The sequence below is a fragment of the Zootoca vivipara genome, chromosome Z2 (assembly GCF_965207765.1).
Source record: "Zootoca vivipara chromosome Z2, rZooViv2.hap1.1, whole genome shotgun sequence".
NCBI lineage: Eukaryota > Metazoa > Chordata > Lepidosauria > Squamata > Lacertidae > Zootoca > Zootoca vivipara.
The window spans coordinates 36,978,537-36,991,216 of NC_142585.1; the positions used below are offsets into that span (position 1 = coordinate 36,978,537).

The 12,680-nt window shown below is 45.5% G+C and overlaps 1 protein-coding gene and 1 non-coding gene across 26 annotated transcripts in view; both read right to left on the reverse strand.

Moving 5' to 3' along the window:
- The window catches only part of PRRC2B (proline rich coiled-coil 2B), a 63,910-nt gene that overhangs the window by 9,473 nt on the left and 41,757 nt on the right, over positions 1-12,680 (reverse strand). For 10 of the 25 annotated variants that reach the window (XM_035112635.3, XM_035112634.3, XM_035112645.3 and 7 more), the window contains exons 20-29: positions 11,775-11,857; positions 11,296-11,487; positions 10,830-11,024; positions 9,565-9,651; positions 8,996-9,100; positions 7,414-7,606; positions 2,803-2,895; positions 2,600-2,697; positions 1,247-1,374; positions 110-350 (exon numbers count right to left, since the gene is read on the reverse strand). In XM_035112635.3, the coding sequence (XP_034968526.2) occupies positions 110-350; positions 1,247-1,374; positions 2,600-2,697; positions 2,803-2,895; positions 7,414-7,606; positions 8,996-9,100; positions 9,565-9,651; positions 10,830-11,024; positions 11,296-11,487; positions 11,775-11,857 (1,415 nt within the window). The remainder of the gene's footprint in view (positions 1-109; positions 351-1,246; positions 1,375-2,599; positions 2,698-2,802; positions 2,896-7,413; positions 7,607-8,995; positions 9,101-9,564; positions 9,652-10,829; positions 11,025-11,295; positions 11,488-11,774; positions 11,858-12,680) is intronic. The other 15 variants (XM_035112641.3, XM_035112638.3, XM_088664811.1 and 12 more) reach the window with 3 other exon arrangements.
- LOC118084593 (small nucleolar RNA SNORD62) lies at positions 6,919-7,001 on the reverse strand. The gene has a single exon (XR_004692515.1). It is a non-coding gene; the product is annotated as a small nucleolar RNA SNORD62 (small nucleolar RNA).

A 12,680-nucleotide genomic window follows, 5' to 3' on the forward strand; every position in this document is an offset into this window, starting at 1 on the left:
GGAAGCTAGCAACTCCTTATCAATGCAAGCACAGGAGTGGGGGTTTTGGGAAGAGACAGAATGATACGCACACTGAGCACCAGCCTCATGACAGCAGCAGAGCCCTGACCTGTGTAAGCTGCGATTCCATCATCTGTGAGGCTCCCATACCGGGAGCCTGGTTGATCTGGCCTTCATACACCAGGGTCTGGCTCCCGTTAACTGGCTGATAAGGGGATCCGGATTGAGTTTTCACCATTTCCAAAGGCTGCATGCCTGGGAAGGCGGAATATGGAGGCTTCAGGGCAGTGCCCCCAGTCAGGACCACGGTGTTGGGTTGGGAGAGGCTGGGATGCATGTAGACCTGAGACCTAAAAGGATGCAAGGCAGATGTGCACAAACCTCAGTGTTTGCCTTGAGTTTGCTGATACCTTCCTTTCGTGCATAGGTGGCACTGTTTTGGCCACGTCTGAGTGAGAAATTGGGAGTAGGATTTAGGAATGTTGGCTGCCAGCTCTGGGTCTCTGCTATTCATATCCGACTTCTATGCTCCAGATTATGTACACAGTATATTTTGCAACTCTATAAAATCCTGTGCCAAGAGGATAATTCTGTATCCTGTGCAAATTCATTTAATTGTGTTTTGCCCAGCCTTCTTGGGCGTCAGGGCCCTTTTGTGTATCTGAGAAACTATTGTGGGGACCACAACATTTCACAGAAGGGAAAACAGGTAATTCCAAGAACACCCCCCTTCTCTCTTTCACACACACACACCACCACCAACAACAACAACAACAACATAAACAAGCACTCTATCTACACACTCAAAATAAATAACAGACCAAAAAAGCAGGGAATGCCTGTTCTCCCCCATAAAAACCCCAAACACGTTTTTTAAAAAAATGGGTGATCAGAGCAGAGGGGCCAAGCGGGTAGTAGTTTAAGGGTACCAGTCTGGGGACCCCAGATGTAGGGTTGTAGTCAATGCTAGTCCCACCCAGAGTAGACCTACTGAAATTAATAGTCATGACTTAAGCCCACTCATTTCAGTGGGTCCAAACAATCAATCATCAAACATGTATATAATTTCCATTCTGCTTCCACTACTAAGAAAGCCTACTGCTAATTTCCTTGCTTATGTGAAAGGGGGGTGGGGGGTCCCCCCAGAAGCAGCATTTCATTCTCTGAAGAAGTCGATTGAGCCCTAGCCAACTGGGGTAGGGTGGGGGGAAGAGGGGAAGTAGGCACTTGCTTGGGATCCCATTACCTGAAGGGCTGGATTGAGCTATAGATCTCCTGGGACTGTGAAACAGGAAGGCCGCCTCTCAGACTGAGTTGAGCCTGGGCTTGCAAGGACGTGTGAAGAGAGAGGGGGATCTGCTGAGCAGCTGCAGCCTACAAAGAGTATGAAAAAACAACAAGGTGAGATCAAGGCAGCAAGTTTCCTGGACCAAAAGGGACCAAAAGGTTTTCTGCCGCCATGAAAACCTGCTGCTCTTGACTCCATCTCCCTCTCCCTCTTTGGGTTCCCTCCCCTCTATTATTTACTGGCAAATACCCATCAGGTGATGGCATTCATGGCTTCAAGCTTCTTGGCAGGCAGTTGGAATTATTCAAAAGCACTCAAAACCCTCTGATTTTGGCAACAACAGGCAAAGAACGAGATACAGTTAGGTGCACGCAGCAGAGCTAACACTCTAAATCTGGTAAATGCCAACTTTCACATCCGAGCACTGCCAATCCCACATAGAATTCTGCAAAAGTCTAAAAAGAGGTATATCTATTTCTTCACTTTTAGGCAGATGGCAGGGGAGGCTCCCGATGTAGCTATCAATGTTCACCAGCACCATCTCAATGTTTTGAGACAAGCCCCCAAATCTGCCTGGCAGCTCTGTCATCATGCAAGATTGTCAAAGGTTTTTTATTCCTTTTTGGTTTTTGCACTTGTCTTGCTGTTTGCTGTTCTGGGCTTATTTTGGAGGAAGGGCAGGGTAAAAATTCAGGGCCGCATGCAACACTGTCTTCCAGTGGACGGGCGAGCTTTGATGTTAAGCAGAGGACGAATCCAGCGCAAGTGCTGCTGCAAGCAGAAACTCACCAGGGAACAGGCTGTGCAATGTTTTGTGCAACTAAGTCACCAGCAGCCTGCTTGGATGCATTCTCTTGCACAGCACTGTTCCACCACTGGTGCAAAATATTTTTGCCAGTGGAAACACACATACCGCTAAGAGGATTTAACTCAGTGCTACACTGGGTAAAACTCCTTAGAATCAGCCACCATCTTTTCCAGGCCCAGGATCCACCTTTAACCCAAAAATGTATCTGAGGACCTGTTTCTTAATCTCCTGCCCCTAGATATTTGATCAGCAGTGGTGCTGCTGCCATGACCTGCCACAGAAAGGACAACAGCCCAGTGGTGGATCTCAACCCACCGGTCAAAGACCAATGCCTTAGATGGTGATGATTATGAAGATAATAACACTCCTTGAGAACACATTTGCACAAACTCAGCAATAACAACAACTTCCCTTAATAATACATATGCACAGGCCCAGTCGTAATAAATAAAATAATAGCAACGTTCCTGGATAACATATCTGCACAGACCCAGTTGACTTGCCTGCTGATAGCTCTGCTGTTGGGGTATTGTCTGGGGGACGAGACGTGGCTGGCTGGCAAAGACGTGTCCATCGAGATACAGGGGTGGGATGTGGTTACCTAGAATCATATTTTTTTTCAGAGAGAGGGAGGAAATGGCAAAAAGTTAATCCCATTCACTCCGGAGAGGCGGGGAAGTGGGTAGAAGAAGGTGTTTCTGCTCACCATCTCCCTTCCACCCGGCCATCAAAGATACAGGGGTCCCACCCCATACTGAACTCCAGAATCCTACTTCTGCACTCCTTTGCCATAACGGTCCTAAATGCAAAGGGAGGCAGGTTAATGGGGCAGGAAAAGAAGGGGGAAAGTGACCTACGAAAAGGGCACACACGTCTGTCCTCTCTTTCCCACCCATTTCGAGTATTCCTAGACTGCCCTTCATATGACTGGATAAAAAGCTTTCAGGGAATACAAGCAAAGAGCATTTCCTTTCGCCAAACACACTCCCACATTGCGGATCGCAAAGGGTTGCAAATCCGATGCTGGTCCTACTCAGGGCAGACCCACTGAAATGAATGGACATAACCCATTTAGACTTATTGATTTCAGTGGATCTGTTTCAAGTAGCACACAACTCATAGCAAAGTATTACTAGAAATCATGACATAATTGGAATGGGTTGGATCCTACTAGTGGTCTTGCTCAAAACAGACTCATTGAAATTAATGGACATGACTAACGGAGGCCCCATCTGCTCAGTACATTTAACGCGTTATGATACCACTTTGATAAGTTATGGTTTCCCCACTGAACCCTCAAACTGTGGTTTGTTAAGGGTGCTGAGAGTTCTTAGAACACCCCTATTCCCCTCATAGACCTACAATCCCCCGAGTTCCCTAAGAAGAGGGACTGACTGTTAAACCACTTTGGGAATTGAAACTCTGAGAAAGGAACAGGGGTCTCCTAATAAACTACAATTCCCAGCATTCCTTAGGGAAAGCCATTGACTGTTCAAAGTGGTATAAATAGTGATGTAAATGTACAGTCCAGAAGGAGGCTACTTTAGGTCTGTTAAATTTCAATGGGTCTGGTCTGAGCCGGACTAGTATTGAATACAACCCAAAGCATTCTATTTGAACATATATATGATGAAAGGATATAGATATAGATATGACCAATGCATATAAATGACCAATACAAAATCTGCTTACATCTTATTGAAATAGACACAAGTATAAACCAGATGGGTTGGAAATAGTAGGGGAAGGTGATAACATAAGGCAAAACAGACATTTGTTAATACCCCAACAGCTAGTGTGGTGTAGCTGTTAGTGTCACACATGGGAGACCAGAGTTCAAATCCCCTACTCAGCCATGAAGCTCACAGGGTGACCTTCGACCAGCCATTGCCTCTCAGCTTAACCTACCTCACAGGGTAGTTGCAGGGATAAAATGAAGAGGAGACCGCTGGAGGAAATGTGGGATATAAATGTAATAAACAAAATAAAACAAAATACGGTAACAAAATAAAGAGGCGGCTTAAACCGTCTAAAACTTTAAAGCAGAGTAAGTAACATTAATTTAAAATGCCTAGGGAAATAATAATTTAAAATAAATATTGTAACCTGGGACTGAACTGATGGCAATGTGGTATTGGAGAGGACACACTAAACTTGAGGGCACCACCACAGAAATGGCTGTTTCCTTTCAGAGACATAACACACTTCCCTGAGGGAAGGTACTCAGAAAACAGAAAACATTAAAAACACCTTAAGGCTTATTTGGGAAGAGACGCTATTTTAGGTATTTGGGTTCCAAGACACATACAATGTTAATAGGTAAACGCCAGCATCACGCACTGGAATCAAAAGCGAATAGGCAGCCAGCGCTGTTTTTTCAAAAATGATGTGATATGAATTCATGTGGTTGAATCAGTTATGAGTCCGGCAGTCAAATCCTGCACTCCTTGCACTTTCCATCTTGTCTTCAACATTAGATAGGGTTGTCAATAGTGGACAGGACTTCTGTGCCTTTAATTGCCCTGCTCTCTTTTGAGTCTGGAAACCTTAAAGAGAAACCAGCAGACCCTTTGTTTAATTTCCAAGCAAAGGGTCTGCTGAAAACAGGTAACAGAACTGCACCCTCTTTTTAAAACCCTTTAAAACAGGGATGGCCAACTTCCAGGAGTTATAAACTGGAGGTGATCTAACCCCATTTTATTGGGGTTCAGGTCAAAGTTGTAAGTTGTTGAGCTATTTTTAGAGAGGGGAAATGCCCCATTTTAGTGGGGTTCAAGTCAAAGTTGTTGAGCTTTTTTAGAGGGGTTAGGGTAAATACGTCAGTTGTGGGGGGGGCGCCTAACTTTCAGGGGCAAGGGGATTACTCGCTCACCAAAATATTGCTGCAAAAACTCCGTTCTTCATTCCACGGAACAGGATAAAATGCAGGGAGGGGAGAGGGGCCGGGGGCTCTTAGACAAAAGCAAAGGAAAAGGAGCCCGCAATTGACAGCGATCGACTGCAGACTCCCGATGGACCTGTTGGACATCCCTGCTCTAAAACATGTTTGGGATAAGGAAATTGTAATGAGAGATCCCTCCTCCATCTGCTGGGGAAAATCTACAATCTGAAAATCTTTGAATACCACCTTCTGTTTCTGGAAAAGCTGAAGGGAAATTAACTGTTTAAGTGTCTAAAGCAAAGTGGAAAGCTTTATCTGCGGCAGACAAGAAAGATTAAAACGGGACTATAGAAATTCCGGTATCTTTTTTTTTTTGTTCTCTGCCACTAAAGAACTCAAGAAAATGAAAGTAGAGTAATTATCATTAGCTGTGACAAAAAGATTTTGTTTTGAGATAACAGTCAGAGAAGCCCAAGATTGTAGTTTTGGAGGAGGATAGAATGGCCATTAATAACAAGAAACATTAAAAGCATTCAATAGGGCTCAACCAGTGATAGTTGGTATTGTTCAGCCATTGATGGCTGAACAATTAACAATGATCAGCTCAATATTTGATGAAGGAAATGAGCCAAATGATGAAGGAAAAAAGAAGCTAGAGGAATATCAGGTAGAAAATGGATATGAGAAATATGCAGAGGCCACAGAACAAACTGATGAAAAGTTGGCAGAACTGGATCAAGAAATCAAATAGATGATTGTGTGGAAAAGGAAATGACCTCCATACAAGGATTTCAGGGAGAAGTAAAAGATAAAAGTCACAAATGATCTGGAGAATTATTAGGATATACAATGGTACCTCGACATCTGAACGACTCAACTTCTGAAGGTTTCGACTTCCGAAGTCGACAACCCCGGAAGTCTTTTGGCCCTGTGCACGCGTTCGGCGCATGCGCAGAACGAGCACTTCAACAACCGAAGACTTCGACTTACGAAGACTGCTGCGGAACGGATCATCTTCGTAAGTCGAGGTACCACTGTAGTGTTGATGGAGTGGAGAGGGGAAAACACTTTGGGACTTCAATCCTGGTATTTTTTTTTAGTTCTAGCAGAGAGAAAGTACTCTGCATACAATTTGGAGCAAATTCAGAGAATGTTGTGATTACAGCTATACTACTACCTCTGGAAAAAGATTTGAAACAAATTAAGTGGAAGGCCCTTGAGGAGAAGATTGGGATACCATCATAAATACAACAAGAAATGGAATACAACAGGAAATGCAACTGAACATATGGATCTGGACATGAACAATAGGATATATAATGAGGAACAAATATTGGCCCAATGTGTGATCACAGTGGAGTTTTTAATATGGAAATGGGCGGAAAAATTTATTGTTATTCAATATGAAGTAATTGTGGTGGGAATTAATAGAGGTAAATTTCAAAGAAAAAATATGGTTAGCATTTATTAATAATAATAATTTGGAAATATCTTGGACTTTTCATTGGAAAAGGAGACGAATGATTCTGAGACACCTTAACTTAAAAGAAATACTATTTAGCGCATAGTGGAGAAGATGGATGTTTGCATGGATTAAAAGTTTTAAATAGTCATATTTTATTCTATTATGTAAACGGCAGGTGGAAAATTGGAAGTTCTTCTTCTGTATTTTTTTGCTAATGTTCTTTTCTTATCTTATTTTATCTCTCTTTTTATCCTCTTTCCTCTCTTTATTTCTATTGTTCCTTTCTTTTCTCCTGGTTTTCTTCTTTTTAATTTTTCGTAGCTGTAATTTTACTGTATTGTGGGAAAATCTTATTAGAATTAAAATCTTTCATCCAAGAAAATGAAATTCTGCCCCAAGAGAAGATGATTTCTGCCTAACATAGTCAACAGCACAGTAGCAGAAATGAGCTGGCCCAGTGTCAGGCAAGATTAGAGTCTCTCAGTCACAGAATCTCTTCAAATGCCCTTTGCTCAACAGCATAGGCTTCAGTAGGATCCATTGCAAAACATCACAGAGACTGAGGACACGCAAAGACAGTTCTCCCAGAATGCCTTGCTTTTTCTGGGAAAACACACACAGTGCTAGCTCTCCACCACACTTTGCTATATAAATGGGTACAAGTCATATCCAACAGAATTAATCTGAGCCTTGAGAAGCACATGGAGATGAAAGATGAAATGGGAAACAGCATCACTCTTTTCCCCAGCTCCATGTACTTTCCTTCTTTGAAAAGTTAACCACCCTCACCATTTCATGACCAAAGGAGGGGTCTCTCTGTGGATAAGTTCTCTTGTGTGAGAAACTAAGGTCACTAGTACGCACAACCTGGTACAACTGTCAACAATAGTCAGTTTCATTTCACCTCTAGAAGAGAAGGAAAAGCAGGGGACCAGCAGGCAAGCAGAGAGGAAGGAGAGCAAACGGTATACCTGGGATCGAAGCAGATGGTGCCACGGATGCCACAGGCATTGGCGGTACAGTAACGCCACCAAAGGAGCTGTAGCTCACGCCGTTGGAAGCCCCAACACTGACAGGAGGTTGGATGCCGGAGCCAGCACCCCCAGGAGAGCTCTGTTCCGGGAGACTGGGGGAGTTTTCCCAAGCTTTGCGGGCTGACTCCATCTGCAAGGGCAGAGAGGATAAGACTGAAAACAACCCAAGACATTTCAGGTGCAAAGCGGGTGCATAGCCACAGCCCTTCTAAAAACAAGAAAGATGATCTTCCCCAGGGAGCCACAGCCAGAGTTTGCAACTAGGAAAAGAATTGGGGGGGGGGTCCTTGTTCATGAGATGTGAAAGCTTCGTGAAACAGCAGGTGCTCTGCATTCAGAAGATCCTGAGTTGTTTCTGACTAAGTTCTACTCAGAATAGATCCACTGAAATGAATGGGCCTAAGATAGTTAACTTCTCTCAGTTGCAACAGGTCTACTCAGAAGCAAGATTAACACTGGCTATTACAGTGGTACCTCGATTTAAGTATACAATTGGTTCCGCAAGCCTGTACTTAACCTGAAGCGTACTTAACCTGAAGCGAACTTTCCAATTGAAAGTACAGTGGTACCTCTACTTACGAATTTAACGCATTCCGAACGCACATCCGTAAGTCGGAAAAAAATGCAAGTCAAATACCATAGGAATGCATTGGGAGAAAAAAATCGTAAGTCGAATCAACCCTATCTAAAAATTTGTAAGTAGAAAAAAACCCTATCTAAATCGCATCCAAGATGGCGGACGGAGCTCCATTCGTAAGTAGAAACATTCGTAAGTAGAGGTACCACTGTAATGGAAAGTGGATTAATCCGTTTCAGACGGGTCCGCAGAGTACTTAAACTGAAAGTACTAAAACCGAAGCGTACTTAAACAGAGGTATTACTGTACTACGATTGATCCAGGGTACGGCTTAGGAAGACCATGCTGCTACTCAGTGTAGACTATGCTGAGGTAGGCGGACCAATGGTCAACATAAGGCAGCTTCCTGTGCTGAAGCCCACACCACCTCCCCCAGAGTAATACTGGAAGTCCCTTTTTCGAATTCCAACCTTCATTAAAATACACACACCTTTCCTTATAGATCAAAGGAAAAGTAGGTAACAGCCCTGATGGATCAGAGCCAAGACCCATTATGTCTAGCATCCAGATCCCACAACGACCAATCAGATGCCTCGGAGGAGCTCACAAACACAACAGCACTTGCCCCACTGGTCGTTTCCCTGCAACTAGTATTCAGAAGCTGACCTCACCTCCAATACTGGACGAGCTACACTGCCACCTTGACTACTGACACCCTAATTCTCTCCCCAACCCCTGTTTTAAACCCATCTAAAGTGGGGAACCATCACTAGATCTCTCATGGGATGTGAATTCCATAGTATAACTACGTGCTCCTGAGGTCCGTGGGCTTAGAAAAAGATCCTCTGCCCTTGCTGGATGTGAATGGCTGTTGTTTCTTTCTAAGCTGCCCCTGTGGCAAGTACCCTTATCTGCCCCACTCCCGTTAAACCCAATGTTTACTTTAAGAGTGAGGTCAGTCGTGGGGTAAGACATGGGATTCAGGCCAATGCACCGCGGAAGGTGGTGGTCTCTTCGGAGCACAGGGAGGGTTTGTGTGAGCCCAGCCTGCAGAGACACAAGCACAGAGACAACAGGTTTTGTTTTTATTCTGGAGAAACTGCATACCACTCTTCTTATTTAAAAAAGAAGTCAAGGCTGACAAAAGCTTCATTAGAGATATAAAATACAATCAGCATAAAGAAACAAAAAAATAAAAATCCCATGAGACACTAATTAAATAAAAAATTAGACTTGAGCTCTACAATCACTAAAGGACTGGAGAGAATAATTAAGAGGTTTATTTAGTGCCAAAAGGTTGCAAAATAGATGCCGGGAGGGCCTCTTTGGGAATGAAGTTCCAAAAGGAGGGTACTGTAGTTCAAAAAGACCCCTGCTTTGTCATCATCCACCTCCAATGGCAGCAGCAGGAGGATCTGAAGAAGGGCATCGGCAGATGATATTCCCACCTGGGCAGGTCAATAGGCAGACTGGAAGCCAATAGGAAGGAATGCAAAAGCAGGTCTACTTACGTTGCTGGCCAGGGCATCTTGAAGCTTTGTGACCGAGTTAGCTGCGGTACTGGAGGCCGGTCCAGGAGGCAGGCTGAAGTCCGAATCCTGCAAAGAGGCAGTTTCTACATAACCCCTTACTCAACATTTTAGTGCAGAACTTACAGCCCTTTTATGGTTGCTGGATTCCCAACTCCCATCAGGTTCCCAGCCAGCATGGCCAAGGATCAGGGGATAATTGGGAATGTAGTCCAACAACATCTGGAATGCTACCTTTCCCAGCCCAATCTAGATGCGAACCCCCCAAGGTGAGGCTATGTGAAGGACATGGAAGGAACGACACAGAGGGCAGATGGCTTGATACTTTAATGGTCAGGAATAACAGGGGACAAGGTTAGCCCCCTAACCTAGCAGAGCCTCCAGTGCCTCCTTTAACTTTCCCCCATAGAAAGGAAGGGTTGAAAGAAGTAGGGAAATTAGCTCCTATCATTGGGAAAGGGGTGGGGGAGTGAGAAAGAGATTTGGGTCTGTGTTGAAACTTAGGCCCCACCTGCAATATGTACATTTAAAACACTGGGATACCACTTTAGCTGTCATGGCTTCCCCCAGAGAATCCTGGGAGTCTGTTGAGTGTTGTTAGGAGATGCCTTATTCACCTTACAGATACGGTCTGCCTAATGCCTTAATGCCTCCCCCTGCAGGTCTGGGTCCCCACTCTGCGCCCCCCCCCAGCTACTACCATCACTAGCCCCGTCACTGGAATTGTATCTTTACTTCTGGCGACACTGCTGCCACAATGCAGCAGCAGTGGTGAGGATATAGAGGGGCCAGTGGTTAGGGCATAGTTGTTGGGTTGGTGGCACAGGAAGCCCCAGAGGAGCTGGCAGCGGCGCAACAATAGGGGTTGGATCCACTGCTTGAGGCAAATGGGTTCACCTTATCTCATGCACAGACTACCCCTACTCACAGAGTTCCCTGGGAAGAGGATTTGATTGTTAAACCACCCTGGGAATGGTAGCTCTGTGGTAGGAATAGGGGCATCCTAACAATTCTCGTCACCCTGAACAAGCTACACCTCTGGGGGAAGCCATGACTACTTAAAGTGGCACCATACTGCTTTAAATGCATGTCATGACTGTGGCCTAAGAGAGCACACACACACCTGCCCAAACAGATGCCAACACCCAAGAAGGTTGGTAGGGATGAAGGCGGTCCTTCAGATATTTGGGGCTTAAGCCCACAAAAGCATAACAGGCGGAAAAAGAAGATGCAAAAGTAATCCTTACTTTAGGGTTTACTCCAAATTCAATGGGAGGCACAGGAAGGACCGAATCCACGTGGATCTCCACCCCATTGACTGGGGGGACACTGCCTTCAAGGCGTTCTGCTCCTTCAGAGCCTTTCCGGTTTTTCAGGGAGCGCTCATTGCCAATCGGGCCAGGCTTGTGGTCCTTGTTCTGACCCAGGCTTTGCTCTGAATCCTTAGCAGGGAAACAAGAGAGGCTCGGATTTAAAGGAAGGAAGGAAGTTCAGCTCCCAGCAGCTCCAGGTCAGGCTCAGAACGTCCCCTGTCTTAAACCCAGGAGAGCCGCTGCCAACCAATGTTGACAACACTGAGCTAGAAGACTTCCAGCCCTATCGAGCCCGGTTTCCAGAATGTGCCTGACAAAACCAGACCACCCTTGGCTTCCAGCAGCTGGATCCAGATGCTAGACAACACATCTGGTGCCAGTGGCAGTTAAGCAAGGTTACCTTTTTATCTGACTGTTTTGGTGCTTGCTCTTTCTGGCAGTCAGTTTTGGGGTCCACCAGGCCACCTCCACTCATCTCTTCAGGCTTGAGAGTGCCATATGGAGAGCTGCGCTGGGAAGAAGTGGCGGAGGATTCCCGCGACTCGGCGCTCAAGTCAATGCCACTATCCCCCTGGCTGCCTTTAAATCCCTGCTGTGCAAAGCATGGAAAGCGTTAAAACCCCTCCCAGCAATACTGCTACAAGTCGTAAGAAACCTGAGGCTGCCCCAAAAATTAACATCTCTTTGTCAAAGCCATCACCATACCCACAGTGTACAACAGCGGTTGCTCTTTATGCTCAATTCCTGATCGCACCAGCTCAGCCTCTATGACACTAAACATCCCTACCTCTTTACACATCTACATTTCATTGGATGGCAGGACTAGACACCGGCCCTCCCTTCCGCTCTTTACAGAGGAGAGGCTCTGGTGCCACTTACCTCGGTGGAGCTGGATTCGTTACTGGTAAAGGCATTGACAGGTTTGCTCCAGGAATCCGTGCCAGGTGACTGAACAGAGAGTGCTGTGGCAAGGGCAGATAAATGGGGGGTTAAGATGCTTCAGAGAGGCCTCCTGGGCTGCTTCTCATGTTACATATATCGCCTTTTCTCAAACATGCATGTTGGGGAAGCAGAATAAAACTCAAAACAGTAAGGGGAAATCCTATCCTCTGGCTTTTAAGCGTATGGAACAGATGGGCTTTAGCAGTTTGGATTTGGTTTTACCTGATACCTTTTGTGCATGGGAAAATAAGAAGCTGGTCCATCTGGTTCAGTGCTGCCTACAGTGACTAGGAGCGTCTCTCCAGGATTTCAAGCAGGGCTTTCTTTCATCCCTGCCTGGAGATGCCATGGGGGACAGAACCTGGGACCTTCTGCATGCAAAAGCAGATGCTCTACCACTTAGCTATGGCCCTACCTCCACCTTATGTTTTGAGGAATTTTCTTTTGAGTTTAGTTCATAGATGAAGGGTTGACTGCATTCCCTTAGCAGTAATCTGCCAGGTGCTGGGTATACTAGTGTTTGGCAGGCTCACAGCTGAACATGATGAGGAGGCCCACCCCTTTCCATCTCTTTCTACCGTCCCAGTTTCTCTCTCCCTACCCTGCTCCATTTCTGAGGCTGCCTGGGGATCTGATGCATTTCCAGCCAACCTAGAGAGGGTAGTCTTGTCTACACTTTCCAACACTGGGTTTGCTGGAAATGGAGTAACTCACAAGTGTCTCCAGACTGGGATGGTGAATCTCAGGTCTGAGGCCAAATGCAGTCTTCTCTATCTGGCCCTTGGGACTCTTCCCAGGCCACATGCCTGAGCAGTCCTACTTCCTTGTGTGTTTCTCCCAGCC